The sequence below is a fragment of the Thamnophis sirtalis genome, unplaced genomic scaffold, assembly GCF_051295495.1.
Source record: "Thamnophis sirtalis isolate CommonGarterSnake01/CBP01778 unplaced genomic scaffold, rThaSir2_p1.2 scaffold_3, whole genome shotgun sequence".
In the NCBI taxonomy this organism is placed as follows: Eukaryota; Metazoa; Chordata; class Lepidosauria; order Squamata; family Natricidae; genus Thamnophis; species Thamnophis sirtalis.
In genome coordinates this window covers 167568774-167587150 of record NW_028261383.1, presented here as the reverse complement: position 1 = coordinate 167587150, position 18377 = coordinate 167568774, and the positions used below count along the sequence as shown (strand labels likewise).

Sequence of the window (18377 nt, the reverse complement as noted above, 5' to 3'; positions counted from 1 at the left end):
TTACCTCATGGGAAGGTCCCTGCATTGGAAGAGGATGTCCCACAATGCTTAAAGGTGCAAGAATCTGAAGGAGAAAGAAGAGAGATCTCCGGAGCTGGTCCATGGCTGGCAGGAAAGTTTTGCTTCGTCTTTGTGGAAGGCACTCCGGATGAGAACGCCTCCTTGGCATCTCTTTCCTTCGTACTTTTGAACCTCAGGTTTCTCCTTGGCTTTTTTTTGTGTGTGTGCAAAGGATCTATAAATGTAGCATTCATCCTGATACAAGCCTTGATTGTCCATGCATCCAAGACTGGAGGGTGGCCAGTTTCTCTTGCTACCCCATAAGATGAAATGAAAATAAAATCTTCTGAAGAGCCTGTGTCTGTCCTGTTTTCCACACTTGGTGAGGACTTCACAAATCCACAAATATGTTGCATAAATAGGTGGAGGTAGGCAAGGTCATTTGCAAAGTTATCAGGACTGGTCCCAAAGTGTACCTGTTGCATAGTCCTTTGACAGGAGAAGTAAAAAAATATGCCAAGGACTCTTTCGAGAACAGAAAATTCTCTACTTCAATATGTACATGTATGTTTGTTTGTACAAACCAGGAAGGGAGAGATTTCCTGACTTGTGGGATCTTAGTGAACCTACCCAGTTTAGCTTCTTTCGGTCCTGGTTTAATCCTCCTACTTCTCAGAAAAGACATCTCCTTCACAGTGGTAAAAGAAAAATATTTCTCTTTCTACTGCCCAAACTGTAGGATAAACAAACACGTTGGCTTGCAAGTCTCAAGGACTCAAATCCTTCCCCCCCCCTCTAAAAGCTGCTTATTTCTTACAAATGATTCCTTCACTTCTGCCTCGATGCCTCCTTAATATTCTTCTGCCAGTGTTTGTAAAATTCTCATTGACTGCTTTAAATATATTCTTGCTTTGTACTGTATTTGGTTAGACTGTTTATTTATTTATTAAATTTATTGGCTGCCCATCTTACCACAGGATAATTCTGGGCAGCTTACAAGCACAGCTTACAAGCTTCGTAAACTATGATCTGTACTCCTGTATTGTCCTTTAGTAAACTAACTTGCCCTAACTAGCAAACTCAGCCATAATATGTCATAAATTAAGCTAGAGTGCCCCCTCTCTCTTTCTTTTTTACTCTCACATCCATTCTTTCTCCCTCTGCCCCAGTGCTTCTCAACCTTGGCCCACCTGAAGATGCGTGGACTTCAGCTCCCAGAATTCCCCAGCCAGCTGGCTGGGGAATTCTGGGAGTTGAAGTCCACGCATCTTCAGGTGGGCCAAGGTTTGAGAAGCACTGCTCTACACATATTGCATAGGTTGCTAAAAATAGATAATGGTGTTGACCGTGAGGGGGGGGACCGCATTCTTTCATTAGACCAACAAGACGTATACAGAATTGCTGCAAATATTTGAAATTCATAATGGATTCTTTTGAATCTAAGAGCAGGCAGATTTATCTTTCCTAAAATGGAGATTTTCATATGTCTTCCCAGGAACATTTCAAAAGAACTAATAGCAACCTAACTCTACCCTGTAGACCCACTTGGGTGTTTGATAGTGCTCAGTCACTCCATCTAGTCACGTACGTTGGTACAGAAATGGTTCCAGTTCAGGCACATCCTCTTGCCTCCATTTTCTAACCAGTTTGTAGAAGTTTTGTTCAATTCTCTTTGAGACGGTTTGTTACCTTGGAAAAAAAGTGTTCCCGTATAATTGATCTTCGGCATCTTAACTGTTTTAGAAGCAAACCTTCCTTGGTATTGTGGTCCTCTTTTAGTTTTGCAGTTTCCCTCCAAACCGCCAGTTACAAAAGGTCTCCCCATTGTGTGTTTATGTAGCTTATTGAAAGGGATTTTTTCCAAGAAATATTTTCATACCAGTGGGAAGTTTATTATGTATTTCAATTGCCACATACTTTCCTTGGCCACTTCAAACTTTTCTTCCCCCATAGTAATCCTTCCCTGTTGTTCTGCACACATGAATGCTTAAAGAAAAAGAAATCAAAATTATGAATATCAGATCTCTTAGTGAATCCTCCTACTACATATTCCTGTATTTTCTGACAATTGAAGAAGCTGTTGTCTGCAATGAAAATTTCATAATAGGATTCAGGAACAAAGCTCAAGTAAATAAATTAGCACATTCGTAGCAAGATGAGTGATTTTGTCTTCTCTAGACTAGGAAGATGATGGATAGATAGGCTGTAAAAAAAATCAGATGAGCAAAAGCAGTCGTGGGTTTCAAAAATTTTTGGAACCTCTTCTGTAGGTGTGGCCTGCTTTCCAGGTCCACTGGTGGAACCTCTTCTAACTGGTTCGGTAGATTTGATGAACCGGTTCTACCGAATAGGTGCGAACTGGTAGGAACCCACCTCTGAGTCAAAGATGCCTATCACTATTTCTTTCATCCTATGATTGTTTGAATTTTGGAAGCTCAGATAGGGTAGCCTTATACTTAGAATCTTCTGTATGGAAAATATGTGATCATTCATTTAGGTACAACTGTTCTGTCACCTGAATGAGGGCTGTGCAAGATAATTTCCTGCTGGATTTTGTATCATGTGAATTATGCAAGATGCCAATTCTTTTCTTTCTTCCTTTTTCCCTAGCTAAGGATATAAAATTAGCTGACTATTCTATGAATTATACAGCCATTTTAAAAAGTATTTAATAGGAGAATTTTCATTGCATGAAATACTTCAAGATCAAAGTTACACCAGTAATTTCCACTCAATACACCTGAAACCATGGGGAATTCAGGAAATTGTGGACTCACATATTTGGAGGGAACGGAAAGGTTTATTTAAGACTAAAGCTTATTTCATATAATAATTGACCAAGTTTCTACTCAAATGTCTGCTGTGCTTCCTTTTGAAGTAATTGTGCCAAATCTTAAAACCAGATGAGAGCCACAAACATCCCATCCCAATTGTGCACAAGCAGATTATATAAATGTCCTGTATCTTTCCAGTTCATATAATCTATAGTTTTTATTTGGGGGAAAAAAATCTATTCAGGAAGATGTGACACTTAGCTCAGGGGAAAAAAGGCTCCCCTTCCGTTTTCCTTCCCTATGCATGTGTGCCTGTGAAATAAATAAAAAAATCAATCCTCTTTGATTGCCAAGGCAAGGAGGAGGAGATTTATTATTGACATAGCAATTGCACTTAGACTTATATACCACTTCACAGTGCTTAACAGTTCTCTAACTGGTTCACAGAGTCATCATATTGCCCTCACCGATCTGGGTCCTCTTTTTACCAATCTTGGAAGGATGGAAGGATGAGTCAACCTTGAGCTGGTCGAGATCGAATTGCTGATGTGCTTAAAAAAATAATCACCAGAATAATTTTGAAAAATCTCACTTCCAAGAGCAACAATGCAGTTGAATGATTGGAAAGAAAAATCCAAGTGATTTAGCTTTTTAAACTTAGAATATCTTGGCAAGATGTTGTTGCTCAGACTAAGGGGCAAAGAGTTAGTGTCGGGTCTATGGAAAAACTGGGTAACATTCAGAGGGACTGCATCCATATCATTCTTGGAAATACAAATAACTGCACTAAGCTAGCACAAAAGACATGTTAAGTTTTATAGTGTTGCTGCAGCATATAATAAACTAATTGCTGAACTAAATGTTAGGAAATCTTTCTTTCTCTCTGTCTCTGTCTCTGTCTCTGTCTTTCTGTCTCTCTCTCTCTCTGTCTTTCTCTGTCCTCCTTTCATTTACTTCCTCACCAATGATATTTTTTTGAGAATTTTTTTTATTGTTTTAGTTAAACAGAGAGAAAAATAAGAAAAAAAAATCATCTTTCGTTACATCTTGTTGAAAGCGTATCAGTTGGTTACAAATATATTCCGTGCGTTGCTTCCACAGTCCTTACATATACTTCATTCAAATCGTGTTGTACCTTTTAAATCAAGAAAGAAAAGTTATATATTTTACTATCTCTGTACCATAATTCTCATTTGGTTACCATTGTTTAAACATGTTTTTATCTAGAATCATTTATATTAGAAGACACAACCTCACCAATGATATTTTGTGTATCATGACATGGATCTTCCATAGTCACCTGAAAATAGATCTTAGGATGATTCAGTGGCATTAAGCAAGCAATCATAGATTTATTCCAGTAATCATCTTTCTATGCGGGAAAGATACTCGTTCAGATCCTATAGCTACTTCGCCTAGGAAATAAAAGAAAAATGTTAACCTAGAAAATAGGGGGGTGTTAAAACTGGGGTGGGATAAGGAATAATACACCTTTGGTGTAACTCAGATCTTCCCTGCTGCTTCCGGTCAGAGAATAACCCAGTAGATTGGTCCCTGGATTTAACAGTGGATCTGGATTTTTCTTCCAACAGTACCATTTGTCTTTGTGAACAGTCGAACCAGAACATCTTAATGCCTTGATTTGTATTGTAAGGTTTCGTTGCTTGCTTCTTTGTTCAATTTCTACTAGAATTACTGCATAATTCACTCCATGGTGATGGGATTAGCAAACTTATATCCTTTCTAATAAAAGACTATTAGACACTTGTGCAATGACACTTGTACAACCATGCCTGATTGATTTCTGCATCTTTTCATATTGAGGGTGTGAGAGCTATTCTTTCCGATATTCATTTTGCCTGCAATGGCATTCTGTATTTGCTCCATGTGTGTCTTTTTGTGCAACTTCAATATTTTCTAGATGTGTATTTGTTCTCAAAAATAACTGAGCATTATTCAATTTAGTTAGCACTCAGCATGCTTCCTGTGAATTCATGTATCCAGTTTAGAATAAGCATGTATGCCACTCAGTTCAGTTAGCAAAAATATAGCTTGCTGTTTCTTTCTTAAACATAATCAAACATCACAAACAGTTAACTGTTGAAATGGGGTTAAAAAGCAGGCAAAAACAGGAAAAGAACAACAATCAAGAGGGGGAAAATCCATTTGTTTAAAAGTGGGTTAGAATGAAAAATGAACACAGCAACTGATTTTATCTGCGAGAATACTCTAGCAATTATTACCCTTTTAAGGCTGATTGGTTGGTTTGTTAAACTGCCATTTCCTTTAAACTATTTTGGTTTCCCCACCTCAAACAGTGACTTCTTTCATTCTTTTTTTTTTCAGAGTCACTAGCTTCTAATCTCTCTGCCAAAGGCCACATTCTTCACTGTTCCGCCAATGCGGGCCCTGGAAACCAAGTAGCACTAGGTAACACCTTAATATACAATACAGAGCCTGAGGTTTTTAAATGAAAACCACATCACAGTCCACCATGATCTGTTTCTGTGTTGTTACTAGGAACTGCCACATTACTTTTTAAATATGTGCAGAAATCAGTAGTTGAACAGTATCTCGACTCTATCAACCTAAACACCAGTAGTTTCTAGCTCCTACCAGGAGGGGGTGCCAAAAACTCTGCTTAAAATGGGAAACTTCGTGCTCTGCTTACCTAATGTGAGATCTGAGGAATGGTGAATTAATTTAAGAGTGAGTATGGTACTATAAAGGTTCAACTTATTTAGTATCTCTATCAACATAAACACCAGTAGTTTCTAGCTCCTACCAGGAGGGGATGCCAAAAACTCTGCTTAAAATGGGAAACTTCATGCTCTGCTTACCTAATGTGAGATCTGAGGAATGGTGAATTAATTTAAGAGTGAGTATGGTCCTATAAAGGTTCAACTTATTTAGTATCTCTATCAACATAAACACCAGTAGTTTCTAGCTCCTACCAGGAGGTGATGCCAAAACCCCTGCTTAAAATGGGAAACTTCATGCTCTGCTTACCTAATGTGAGATCTGAGGAATGGTGAATTAATTTAAGAGTGAGTATGGTCCTATAAAGGTTCAACTTATTTAAATACAGTGAAAAGTTACAGAGGAAGATCAGAACCTGGACATTTGACTTCAAAATGTACAGTATTTATTACTTGTGGGACTGGCAAATTGAAGAATTGCTTGAGAGTTATCTCCAGCCACAATAACAATATCTGCATTATTTACAATTTAACAATTTAGCAACAGGTTAGCAAGAGGGTTATATAAGCCAAAAGGAAGGTATTCCTAAAACTCGGACTTTCCTTAGTAAAAGAAAGCCTTGCTTCAATGAAGATTTTTTTTTCAACCATTGGATTTTTAAGCTTGCTGAAATATACCACATGTTAAGATTGCAGTTTAGTTTTATTTATATGCAACTATTTGCAACAAGTTGCCCATTTCATGAGGCAATGGCTATGGAAAGCTAGTGCTTTTTCTGTGGAAAATAAACTACGATCCTTTTCCATTCATTATTTGCATAGCATCTTCCATTATTCCTGATCACAGTGCTGGGGCTATGATTGAAACAATGCTCAATGGATCTGATAAATTTCTTGAAATCCACCCTATGTTCATGCTATTGTAAGGTCCCAGAATATGTTTAAGCCCACAAAGAGAGCCAAAATAAGAACTTAAACAGAGGCTTGAGAAAGAATCAGCATTTAATCTTTGATCAAAATTTAGAAAGCTGGGTACAGTTCCAGACATACACAAGAAGATATGTGAGGAAATGCCACACCTAAGAGAGGAAATGGCCCTTCCTTTTATACTGTTGGAAAAATTATAAAACATCAGTAAAATTCTCAATTCGGGTCTATAAAACATCGGTTAAATCCTCAATTCTGGTCTCCTAGTTAGGTTTGTGTGTTTCTTATTACCAAAAGATAGCAGCCTCCTCATTCGTGTTATCAGTGGTATCTCTTCCTTTGTTCTCACAATTGGCCAATTGCCCCCCCCCCCCTCCTGTTGCAGAGAAGGGAACTTACACAGATCAAAGATGTAGGTTCTAGGGCAGCTGGGGCAACTCCAACCTGAGATACGTTCTAAGCCCTAGATTGCAGGAAGAAGGTTGGCAGGAAGATTTGATCACATCTTCAGATCAAATGGCAGGAACATGTGTTTGACAATTGCCAGAGGCCTAATACAACAGGAAGCTAGTTACAGGAAACAAAGTTATAAAATATCATATGTGTTACAAGAAAAAAAATGTTTACATATGTGCGTTACTGTAAGGTTCCAGCAGTTTTGCCCGAGCCACTGAGATGCTGTGGGAAGTTATCACCCAGCCCTCTCCCAGAAAAATGAAATATCCTAGGAAATATTGAAAAGGCAGAATGTTTCTCTGGTTGTGAAAAGAAGCATGTTTTAAAAGACAGAATAGTTGCCTGTAGCTTTCTGCCCATCCCCAGTTAATGGGCCATTAAGAAGGCCAGGCTAGCCCACTTTACATAATAAAGACTTCTCTGCTGCAGCTGTAGGGGGGAGGGATATTACTCAACTCTCCACATGGCATCTGAGAACTCATCTATGGATTCAAAACAGCTAGAGAGTAGCCCCCTGCATGGCACCACAGGAGTCTGACAACCAATCAGAATACATTTCTTACACAGGAACAGGAAACAGAGAGGTGGGACTAAACAGGGTATAAAAAGCCTAGCAAGCCCCTCCCTCAGCCCTTCTCTTCTTCTCCACCAACATTGAAGCATGTGATCACCTTTTCTGTTCAGGGCTCAAGCCATGTGGCCCTGTCCAACAATAAACCATCTTTCCAAGCAGCCTCCATGTCTCCAGTGTCTTCTTCCCCACTTGGAGCTGAACCCAGAAGGACATTTCTTTCAACAATGCCAAAGAGAGAGAATGAGACGAGGCTTGCAAAAAGTATCATCTTTTATTTATGGCCATAGCAAAAGCTAGGTGACAAAACTATATCCAAAGCATACAAACAAATGCATGTGAGGAATAGCCACACCCTGCAAGAGTGGCTCAGAGTATTATATACATTTTAGGCAGATAGAAACAAAGTTTATCCAATCAGAGACAAAGATTCGTTATCAATGTGATCTTTAAAGTGGTCTTTTGTTCAAGCTCCTCACTCTGTCTGCCTTATCTGTGGAGGATTCCTATAGCCTTGTCTAAGAGGTGACTGCCCCCTTTCCCAAGTTGTTTTTTCGGTAGATTGCTTTAAGGATTTATGAGCCAGGAAAACTCCCTAGTTTGGTTCTTTTATCTATGCAGCCCGTGTAACAGTTTCTTCTATGTTTTCAAGAATGTCCCTAGCTTTGAAGCCAAGAATAGAAGCGAGACACAGCGGTGAGATAACATTTGCAGTCCAGTATTAAGGTTACAGTTTGCTAAGAAAACAACTAATTTCTGACATTATATACAATAATATAAGCAGAAGCAAATTGATTCATAGACTCCTTCATTACAAATACAAAGGTTCGCAGAATAACAAATTTTTACGCATTCTAGTATACCAGTATTTTATATTCTTATTACAATTTCCCTTCACTATAATGAAGGTCTTTAAGATGCCCTAATGATCTCACTGGAGAAGAGCCTAATGCTGTGAACGATTGAAGGCAAAAGAAGAAGAAGGGGATGACAGAGAATGAGGTGGGCTGGATGGAGTCACCGAAGCAGTCGGCGTGAGCTTGAATGGACTCCAGAGGATGGTAGAGGACAGGAAGGCCTGGAGGAACGTTGTCCATGGAGTTAACGATGAGTCGGGCACGACTTCGCAACTAACAACAACAACGATCTCTAACAATGATTTTATGTATACTTGAGAGAGGATTGGTGATATAATGTATAACCTTAAGAACATATTACAATGATATCTTGTTATTGATAAATAATTAAGGGAGTAATTGAAAATTGGTGTGTGTGTATATATATATATATATATATATATATATATATATATATATATATATATATATATATATATATATATATATATATATATATATATATATATATATATATATATATATATATATATGTAGCGACTATTTAGAATATTTTGTTGAAAAATGAAGGAATAAGATTTCTGTTTGAATGTAATGAACATAAGCATACCTGATAGTTGATTGGTGGAACTATGCATAATTGAAAATAGTGATATATAAATAAAATGGTTGGTTAAAAAAAATTTCTTTCACATGGGGATTATATAAAGGTATACTGTTATCAAATAGACAATTAAGAATGTAAGGGAATTATGATTTATTGGAAAAAAATAATACTAATTGTAATTGAACATATACTGTACAATGAAAGTGAGGTATTTAGTTATACTAGATGAAAAATCTGATGTTATTCGAGAATATGGATGTTAAAACACCTTTAACCAAACGACATGCTGTATGTGATGATGCCTTGTTTTGTTTTGTTTTGTTTTTTATTGTTGTATGTGTTGTCTGTGTAATAAAAATAAAAATTTATATTAAAAAAAATGATCTCTGATGATTGGATGAAATATGCACTTCTATTTTTCCCGAGCCAGCATTTCCTCTACAATGAACTACAACTCCCAGAATTCCCGGTTTATAATAACGGGGGGACCGCGGACTGGGAACCCTTAAATGTTGCCGTCTTCAACAAACCTAAGACGGGGGCCGCCCTATTCTGGGTATTCAAATATCCTGTCAACACTAGATAGCAGCAAAAATCCTGCGGCTTTTATCTCCCTTTGCTGCTATCTCCGGAGTTTGGGAGTTCCGGTGGCCTCCGCAAGCAGCCCCCGCCCCCTCCTATTGGAGAAGGATGTACGGATCAACGCTCGTTACCCGCCAGCGTTGCTAAGCGACGCTCGACAAAGTAGAGGCAAGGATCACAGTGACGCGCGTGCGCTGTAAGCAGAGTTCTACCGGCCGGGCGGAAAAAGAGGCGCATGTGCTGTGAGGCCGCGGACGGAACCGGAGAGGCTGGTGGCTTTTCTAACGAGAGGGGAAGGGCGGGCTGAGTAAGTGTGTCGAGAGTTAACCTTCGTGCCTGGCGGTGTTGCTAGTGCGAGCAGAACCAGGTCGTCTTTCTGGGTTGGAAGGCCAGAGTGGCACTTTATAAACACTTATCTTTTGAATTGCTACTTGCTATGGGTCGGCTAAAGGCGAAGGACACCTAAAAAACTGGGAATATGGGAGCCACGAGAATATGGGGACTATTTGGGCTGGCACAGAACCGTCCCTGTGTAGAAATTTAGTTCGTCCAGTGCTGGGTTTTCCCACCAGAATAACTTGTTGGATTTCAAGTGTTTGATACTGTATATTTTTGCGTAACTAGAGAGGGGAAGTTCTGCTAGTTTTAAGATCTTGGAAACCTACCATTTATTTACAGGTAGAAGAAGTTACTTGCTGGTCACCTGTATATAGGCAACTGACAAATGTTAAGGACTTTTGCTGCACCTTCAGAGGCTGGATCTGAACTGTAATAATTTTATTCTCTTGTTCCATTCAGGTGTCTTTTCAAAACCATGTCTCAGCAGCACAGGCATAGTGGCCGCAACAGCAGAGGAGCTGGCTCTTCAAAGGTATGCCAGTTAAGTGTAGGATACACCTGTTGTTTGTTTTGTTTTGTTTGTTTATTATATTTATATGCTGCCCTTTTCCCCCCCCGAAGGGGACTCAGGGCGGCTCACAACTCAAACCAGGGAAGGGGGATACAGACAAAAAATTAAAAAACGACACATAACAATGCATAATTTAAAACACACGACAGTCATACCATTCGAGACGGGGGCAACAGCTCTTTAGCCCCAGGCCTGTCGGAACAGCCAGGTTTTAAGGGCTATGCGGAAGGCCTGGAGGGTGGTGAGGGTTCGAATCTCCACGGGGAGTTCGTTCCAGAGGGTCGGAGCAGCCACAGAGAAGGCTCTCCTCCGGGTAGTCGCCAGTCGACACTGGCCGGCGGATGGAATTCGGAGGAGGCCTAATCTGTGGGATCTAATCGGTCTAGTGGAGGTAATTGGCAGCAGGTGGTTGGAAGAAGGCTAGCTTATAACTAAGGTTCAGAGTAGGTGATGTAAAAGACGTACATATTTTTTTTTTACTGTTAGAAAAGGGGACCAGGACACATAATGTGATATTTCAAAAATAGCTCATTTTAATGTCATCTTTCCCATACTCGGAAGTGATTAGAAGAGTACAAAATATTTGTGACCCCTTGAATTGCATGAATACATGTTCTTCAACCCTTATTTTATTAATATAAACAGCCAGGCCTTTTTTCACATGTTGCAGTAGGAATCTGTGGTCTGCCGTGCCTGTGCCTGGTTCAAATGGAAATGGGGGAAATATAGCATATTCATGTTGTTGCTTGCCATTTTTCATGCAGTAAGACAAATAGTGCAAGTGGTGCTTGAATGAGCCTCTGAAGGAAGTTCTTGGCAAATCTAGCTTAGTGTTTCGTACCGACTGGTCTGTTTACTGTTTTATATCTTATTGTTATTAAGTCTCCCCTTGTGAAACAGTCTACTTCAGTGATGTCGTGCATACTTCAGTGATGTCGTGCCCCTTGTGATTGTAAGCCGCCCTGAGTCCCCTCAGGGAAAAGGGCGGCCTATAAATTTTAATAAATTCAAATTCAAATTCAAATTCAAATATTTCTAAGTAGCAATAGCAATAGCAATAGTTAGGCTTATATACCGCTTCATAGGGCTTTCAGCCCTCTCTAAGCGGTTTACAGAGTCAGCATATTGCCCCCAACAACAATCTGGGTCCTCATTTTACCCACCTCGGAAGGATAGAAGGCTGAGTCAACCTTGAGCCTGGTGGGATTTGAACAGCCAAACTGCTGAACTGCAGTGCTGCATTTAACCACTGCGCCACCTCGGCGCAGTGGTTAAATTCTACAGTAAATTCTACTGTTTTCCATGAGATTTACTTGCAGGTAAATATAGGAACATGTGTTTAATAATGGAAATGCAAAGGCCCAGTAATAAAACGAATCAATTAGGGATTACCCATTCGCTTTTTTCCAGGTTCGGCATATGGAAGTTGATGAAGAATTCACTTTAAGTCAGACTCAGACGTTAACTCAGGCGCAACGTAATTTGGAGCAACACTCCCCCTCTGAAGTGGAACAAAAAGTGAGGCACTTTTTATGCATTTTTGAGGGCTTCTTGTTATGACTGGCTATAACCAAAGATGCATGTTCTGTTTTAAAATAAATAAGTACACATTTTATGATCTGTAACAGTTATCTACATTGTAGCAGCTTCCCTGACCTAGAGATTTTTTTAAAGTTACAGAATGGCTAGGGACACTGAAGCATGCCCCACAACTGAAGACAATATTTATAGGAAACTTAGATTAATACTGTGAGTCTGCTGCAACGTATGTTATATTCTCTGTCTAGGTAAATGAACTGGTGCAATTCCTTCTGATCAAAGATCAGAAGAAAATCCCTATTAAACGGACAGGTAAGTATGGATTTATTTTTATTTTATTTCATCAGGAGGGACTTGGATTCAGTTTCCAGGGTTGGAAAACAGAGCATGTGCTCTGTTTTCAATAATTTCTGTTCTAAGATTGGGTTTTTCAAAGAATGGGAGGATTTTATTATTTTGGTGAGCCTCTTTCCCCCAACTTTAATGCAGGTTTTTTTTGGAGGGGGGGGGAAGGTCTTTTGAGAGCCACCGAGCAGGATAGTAAATATATGACAATTAGTAATGCTAAGTAAAGAACATTTACTTTTTGAGTGCTAAACTAGAAATTATTTGGGTTTTTAAAAGTTTCTGTCAGAATGTATGCCATAAACTTCATTGTTATTTGTGTTTATTTTGAGTAGGTCCAACATTACACAGAATGTTGTATGTATAGGTAGCGTTCATCAAAAGAACATAAGAAAGTGCATCTAGTCCAAAGTTCTAGTTGCCAACTAGAAGCCCATGAAATCCCATAGATGAAATCAGTCTCTTCACATTCCAGTTCTCTAGGAACTTATAGATCAACATTATTTGTCTTTTTACAGATATTCTGAAATATGTCATCAAAGACTGTAAAGATATCTTCCCTGAGATCCTCAGACAAGCCAATCAGACTCTTCAACGAGTAAGGAATCAATTGATGATTTGAGCATATTTGATCAATCTATAAATCTTACAGAAGAAGCTAATCTAAAAACTTGGCAATAAAAGTTTTCAGAGTGAGAATCCTGCAGCACAAAAAATCTGTTCATCCTAAAGACTCACTATTGCATTGACTATGATCCATGAAAGCTGATATTTCAATTGTTTATCAATTTTCAAGGAGTACAGGAGTATGTAGAAAAAGTCATTGTAGGATATAATGAAACCAAAATGCTGAATTGACCACAAGCGATGAGAAATCTAGCCTCATAATTTGGGCAAAATGTTTGGCCCTTGTCATCAAAATGACTGGCATTTCTGGTTTAACCTGAATAAATGGAGAAATTTCAATAGATTGTAAATTTATTATATTTCTATTTTTAAAATTTTGGTTAATCTAGTTGGGGATACTAATTCAGGCTGAACTCTTCGTCAACAATCTAATCTTTCCGTCTCTTTAACTGTTTCTCTGGCTCTTTGCTCTATTTCCTTTTCCTTATCCTGCGAATGGGAGTTAATCAAATCTTCTGCCAAAACTTTAGTGGGAGTACTTGGCGCCCAATATTGTACTTCAGTGGTTCTCAAACTTGGCAACTTTAAGACTTGTGGACTTCAACTCCCACAGAGCAGAGCTGGCTGGAGAATTCTGGGAGTTGAAGTCCACAAGTCTTAAAGTTGCCATGTTTGGGAACCACTGTTGTACTTTAAGAAAAACAGCTAAATCTTTTTTCAATGTCTCTATATCATGTTGGATGGCAATTAATTGTTCAAATATTGAAACCACCGTTTGTGCTGTGAGAAGGCATTGCTTTGCCATAAACTCAGTTGAATTTTCCCAGGGTAAACTCTCCATACTCTGAATTATCTGGTTGTTCTTTGCCTTTTTAGTCTTTACCTTAGACTCCGTAAAGGAAATTATTGGGCTAGTTGTTTGTGAGAAGAGCTGGCTTTCATCCCCCCCCCCCCCCCCCGGATCGGCAAAGTCTAGTAAACGCTGATTTGCCAAATCTTTTTGCCGGTCCTGTTCTATTCTCTCCAAATTGTTGGAGATGGGGGGGTTAGTTTTACTTACAGATCTCTTGCCAACAAAGAGCTCCTCAATTCTTGGTTGTTTTGCTGTCTTCACTGGAGGGAGAGATCCTGGGCTGGTGCCATGGCGTTTCTTTTTCCCATGCTTATTTAATTCTTCAGCAGCAACAAAAGTTTTTATTTGTATTATGTTCTACACTGTTATCTCCACCAAAAAATGTTAATTAAATAAAAAAGAATCCAAAAATTGATAAGGAGGCACTACTGCAAACACGCTCCAGATGCACCAGCTGCAGCTCCGCCCCCCCCCCCCAGGCTGAACTCTTCATCAACAATCTAAAGTCTGAACGTTTATAATGAACAACATGACTTATATAACTAATGGAAATGATAGATTTTATTAATTATTTATTAAACATATAAGTTGGTTATGTTTGTGTATGAGTTTTCTCTCATTTAAAAAGAAGAGACAATAATAGTGAATGAGGAAGAGAGCTCTATTCTTATTTATCTTTCCTGTTTTGTCAGGTATTTGGATTGGGAGTTGTGGAAATTGACCCAAAGTACCATTCCTACATCCTGATCAGTAAATTTCCTCCTTTGGAAGCAGAGAATGTGAATGAGTAAGGAAAAGAGGGAATGTAATGCCTCTGTTTCTGTGCTTCTGTGTTGGCTTAATTTTGTATAAAACCTTGTAAAACATGTCAAAAATCTCTTCATGTTTTTTGAAATGAGCAATAGTATTGCTTTTTTCTGATGGTTTCTATATTCTTGCATTTTGAGATCCAAAGGTGGTAGAGATCAAAAACTTTTGCTGGGCCACTTAGTCTTTAAGTGGTATGGCAGAATCTAAATTTCATTTTGTTTATATTTAAGTATACATTGAATTAAGTGTACTAAATTAATTAAATATATTATTATTAGTCATGTGTTTAACCATTCTCCCTTTCTGACATATTGAAAAGTGTCTCGAATTGTAATAACCGAATTTCACGGGGTGCCTCATCAAATGTTTTGGGAAGTGTATCCCCCAGTGAGATTTCAGCTGGTGGCCCTATGCCTAAGGAGAACCCATGTGTCCTCCATGCTTTGGGAAATGGAGTTCCTCCGTGTTACCCTATGCTTTGAGCAATCCACAGATCTTTCATTAGTTCCTGGACTGAAATGCTAAAAGTTTGGCTTTAAAAATGTGTTTCTCACTGGGTAAAAAAGGTTTCTTTTACATTGCAAATCCCCAGTGTTCACTTCCAGATTAAAAAGTGGAATCTGTTTTGTTCTGTTTTTTTTTTTTTTTCAGTGATGAGAACACTCCCAAGATGGGCCTTCTTATAGTAATACTTAGTCTTATCTTCATGAAAGGCAACGTGATCAAAGAATGTAGGTTTCACTCCTACTTAATTTACCCCGTTTCTTAGTTAGTTTCATATGCTTACTGTTCTCTTTTGTCTTCATGCAGCTGCTGTTTGGGAAATGCTGAGGAGATTACATGTTGACTGTTCTGGGTAATATTGGCTGCTCTGAGACAGCATTGAGAGATAAATTCAAATATTTCAGTGTGGTTGGATGACTCGAGGAAGAAAATCTCCTTTGATCTGAGACAATAACATTCTTTTTTTTTTCCCCAGGGGAAAACACAAAGTCTTTGGCGATGTGAAAAAGCTGGTGACAGAGGAATTTGTGAGGCAAAAGTGAGTTAGGGGTTACAAAGCCTTTGCTATCCTTAGTACTGGAAGAGAAATTGATCATATTGGTTTCAGTAAATGGCAGATGGGAATTCAGAATGTTTTGCTTGCCTTTTAATGGCTAATATCTGGATCTTTTAAGAAAGGGGATTAGGATAGGATTATTAATTAGGATACAGGCTAATGGGAAATCTCAAACTATTTTCTTCCAAAAGGCAGGAATGATATCTTTGAGCTGAAGCAGTTATTCTACTAAATAATCTGTTTGGTGCTTACAAAGGTTTTTTTTTTCCACTGATCGCATAATTCTCACTTCCTAGATATCTGGAATATACACGTCTCCCACACACAGATCCTCCTGAGTTTGAGTTCAGGTGGGGACCACGGGCTTTTAAAGAGACTTCCAAGAAACAGATCCTACAGTTTGTTGCCAAGGTACTGAATAGGCAGGGGAAAGGATTGGATTTTGTGACATTTGGTTTATGGGAGATTATGAGTTCTAATCCTACCTTAGCCATGAAAATTAGCTGGCTGACCTTGGATCAGTCAACTTACTTCACAGGGGGGGGGGTGTAGAAAAAATAAGAGGAAATTATGTTGGATATGTTCACCACCTTGAGTTGTTTGTAAAAAAATAATAAACATGGGATACAAGTAAATATTCAACTTTTACATTAAGGATAACTAAGTTTGTAGAATTACAATATGTTGGATCAATAACTGGGTGTGTACAATTATACATTTTGACATGGAACTGTCCTTTTCATCCTTTAAAAATATTTTATCACAAACAGGACCAAAGTACTGAATGATGGGAATTATGGATTTTGCAGGAAATTGGCAATTTTCTAACTACTCACTTTTAACACCTAAATTTTCCTTTCTGAAGGAAAGGCAGTCATGCTTGCTTGAAACACATCTTAGGGCATTAAAATGTATAACTGTTAACAGATCCTGTAGTATTCTGATAAGAGACAATGTCGTTCTGTGGTTAAAATGTGGGCCTTGGAGATCTGGTTTTAAGTTCCTTCTTGATATTATTCTCTTTCAACTTTGCCTAACTCGCACAATTGTTGCTTGGTTGGTAAAGTTAGAAGAGAAACCCCATATATACCACCTTTTGCTCTCTGAGAAAATGTTATAAATAAAATATCGTATTTTTCGGAGTATAAGACACACCTTTCCCCCCCCCCCTAAAAGAGCGTGGAAATGTTGGTGCGTCATATACACCGAATACAGCCATTTTTGGCCTCCCAAAGTCCCGCCCCCGCATCCCATTTTTGTGAAAAACAGGCTGTTTTTCATCAAAATGATGTTTTTGCCTTCCCCCACCCCCTAGAAGCACTTCACCAGGGGTGGGGGAAGGAAAAAATGTCCCTGTAGGTGAAAAACGGAGGTGTTTTTGCCTTACGCCAGCCCTGCTGAAGCCTGCAGAGTGCTTCTGGGGGCCAGGAAAGACAAAAACTTTTTTTTTTCTTATTTATCTCTTCGAAATCTTATACACCGGTGCGTCTTATAGTCCAAAAAATATGGTAAATGAGCAGGCAGGCAAAGCTGTACAGCCTAAATCATGTCCATACAATTTCGATTTTCCTTACTAGAGTGATAACTTCAGGGAGGGTATTGCAGAGAATTTGGTATATATATTTATTTCTATTTTCCTAATTGGACTCCTTTGATTTTCCTTGATTAGATACAAAATCAGAATCCCAAATCTTGGATGAGCCAGTACAATGAAGCGGAAGCAGAAGCGAATGCAGTGGGAAAATGATAAATATTATGGTGTTGAATTATAAGGAATTGTCAAAAACTCCTCCCTGGAACTGCTAGAACGACTGCCTGTTTTCTGTTACTATTTTTGGTAGGATTACAAGAGCCACATTTCATGTAAAGTGCTCCGCGCTTAATAAATTCCCTGTTTGTGGAGGAAAGATTCCAGAATAGATTGGACCATTATTGGTGATGAAGATAAAATTCTTCTCTAAAACTTGATAATTATTCAAGCATTAGCAATAGTATTTTCTGCTAATAAGATAATAGAATATCTACTGGAAATAAAAATATTTTTGCAATCATTTTTCTTTGCTATATTTTCTGCATTACTTTCCGCTTCCTTTCAGTTGACATATATTGTAAAGTCCTGTATTCATTCATCAGAATAAAAATAAGGCATATAATCAGGGCAAAGTTTTCATTGGATCCTCTACTGAACATAAGTGCTTATTTAATTCTCTCTAAAGAAATGAGGCTTTAAAAGTGTTTATATTTGCTAGGATTATGCTCTGTGTTTTTTATCGTTGGTTTATTCTTTGTTTAAAGAATTCGATGGATGGGACTCAATTATTCAATTTAGGTTGGCAAATCTATACCTTGAGTTGCCTTTGGATGAGATCCCAGAGGTGATTTTTTTTTCAAGAAGCAACTGGACTTTCTGGTTTTTCTTTGAAGACGTTTTGCTCTGATTGGATGGTGGGAAATGGAAGGATTTATACACCTTGCAGACAGCTGGTCATCCTGTAATCTGCATTTTTTCTGGAAATCCGTTGATACTCCTGTACCATTCAAAGGGCCTTCAAAGAAAAACCAGAAAGTCCAGTTGCCTCTTGACAAAGCATCTTTGGAACAACCATGACCTGGATGACTTTGGGATGAACATCCTTCGAATTGTGCGGGAATATGAACGGATTTCCAGAAAAATTGCAGACTTTGGGACAATCATGACTTGAGAATCTCCAAAGACATTTTGGACGAGATATGTCTACGTGTATAAAATGATATCAAGTA

At 38.5% G+C, this 18377-nt stretch overlaps 2 protein-coding genes across 4 annotated transcripts in view; one reads left to right on the top strand and one right to left on the bottom strand.

The window, feature by feature from the left end:
* Positions 1-843, bottom strand: part of ITIH6 (inter-alpha-trypsin inhibitor heavy chain family member 6) — a 32467-nt gene extending 31624 nt beyond the window's left edge. The window contains exon 1 of the mRNA XM_087710811.1: positions 5-843. Within this exon, the coding sequence (XP_087566937.1) occupies positions 5-169 (165 nt within the window). The 5' untranslated portion in view covers positions 170-843. The remainder of the gene's footprint in view (positions 1-4) is intronic.
* An 8756-nt stretch (positions 844-9599) lies between these two features.
* LOC106552707 (non-structural maintenance of chromosomes element 3 homolog) lies at positions 9600-17669 on the top strand. 3 transcript variants are annotated; one of them, XM_087710809.1, is made up of 11 exons: positions 9600-9641; positions 10272-10344; positions 11794-11901; positions 12171-12234; positions 12786-12865; positions 14440-14534; positions 15209-15288; positions 15368-15413; positions 15537-15599; positions 15914-16028; positions 17287-17669. In XM_087710809.1, exons 2-11 carry the CDS (start codon positions 10288-10290, stop codon positions 17362-17364), a joined length of 786 nt encoding a protein of 261 aa, XP_087566935.1. In that variant the 5' UTR covers positions 9600-9641; positions 10272-10287; the 3' UTR covers positions 17365-17669. The 3 variants fall into 3 exon arrangements, with proteins under 3 accessions (XP_087566935.1, XP_013926523.2, XP_087566934.1); XM_014071048.2 differs by lacking the exon at positions 9600-9641 and adding an exon at positions 9643-9780; XM_087710808.1 differs by lacking the exon at positions 9600-9641 and adding an exon at positions 9777-9840.
* The last annotated feature ends 708 nt before the right edge of the window (positions 17670-18377 follow it).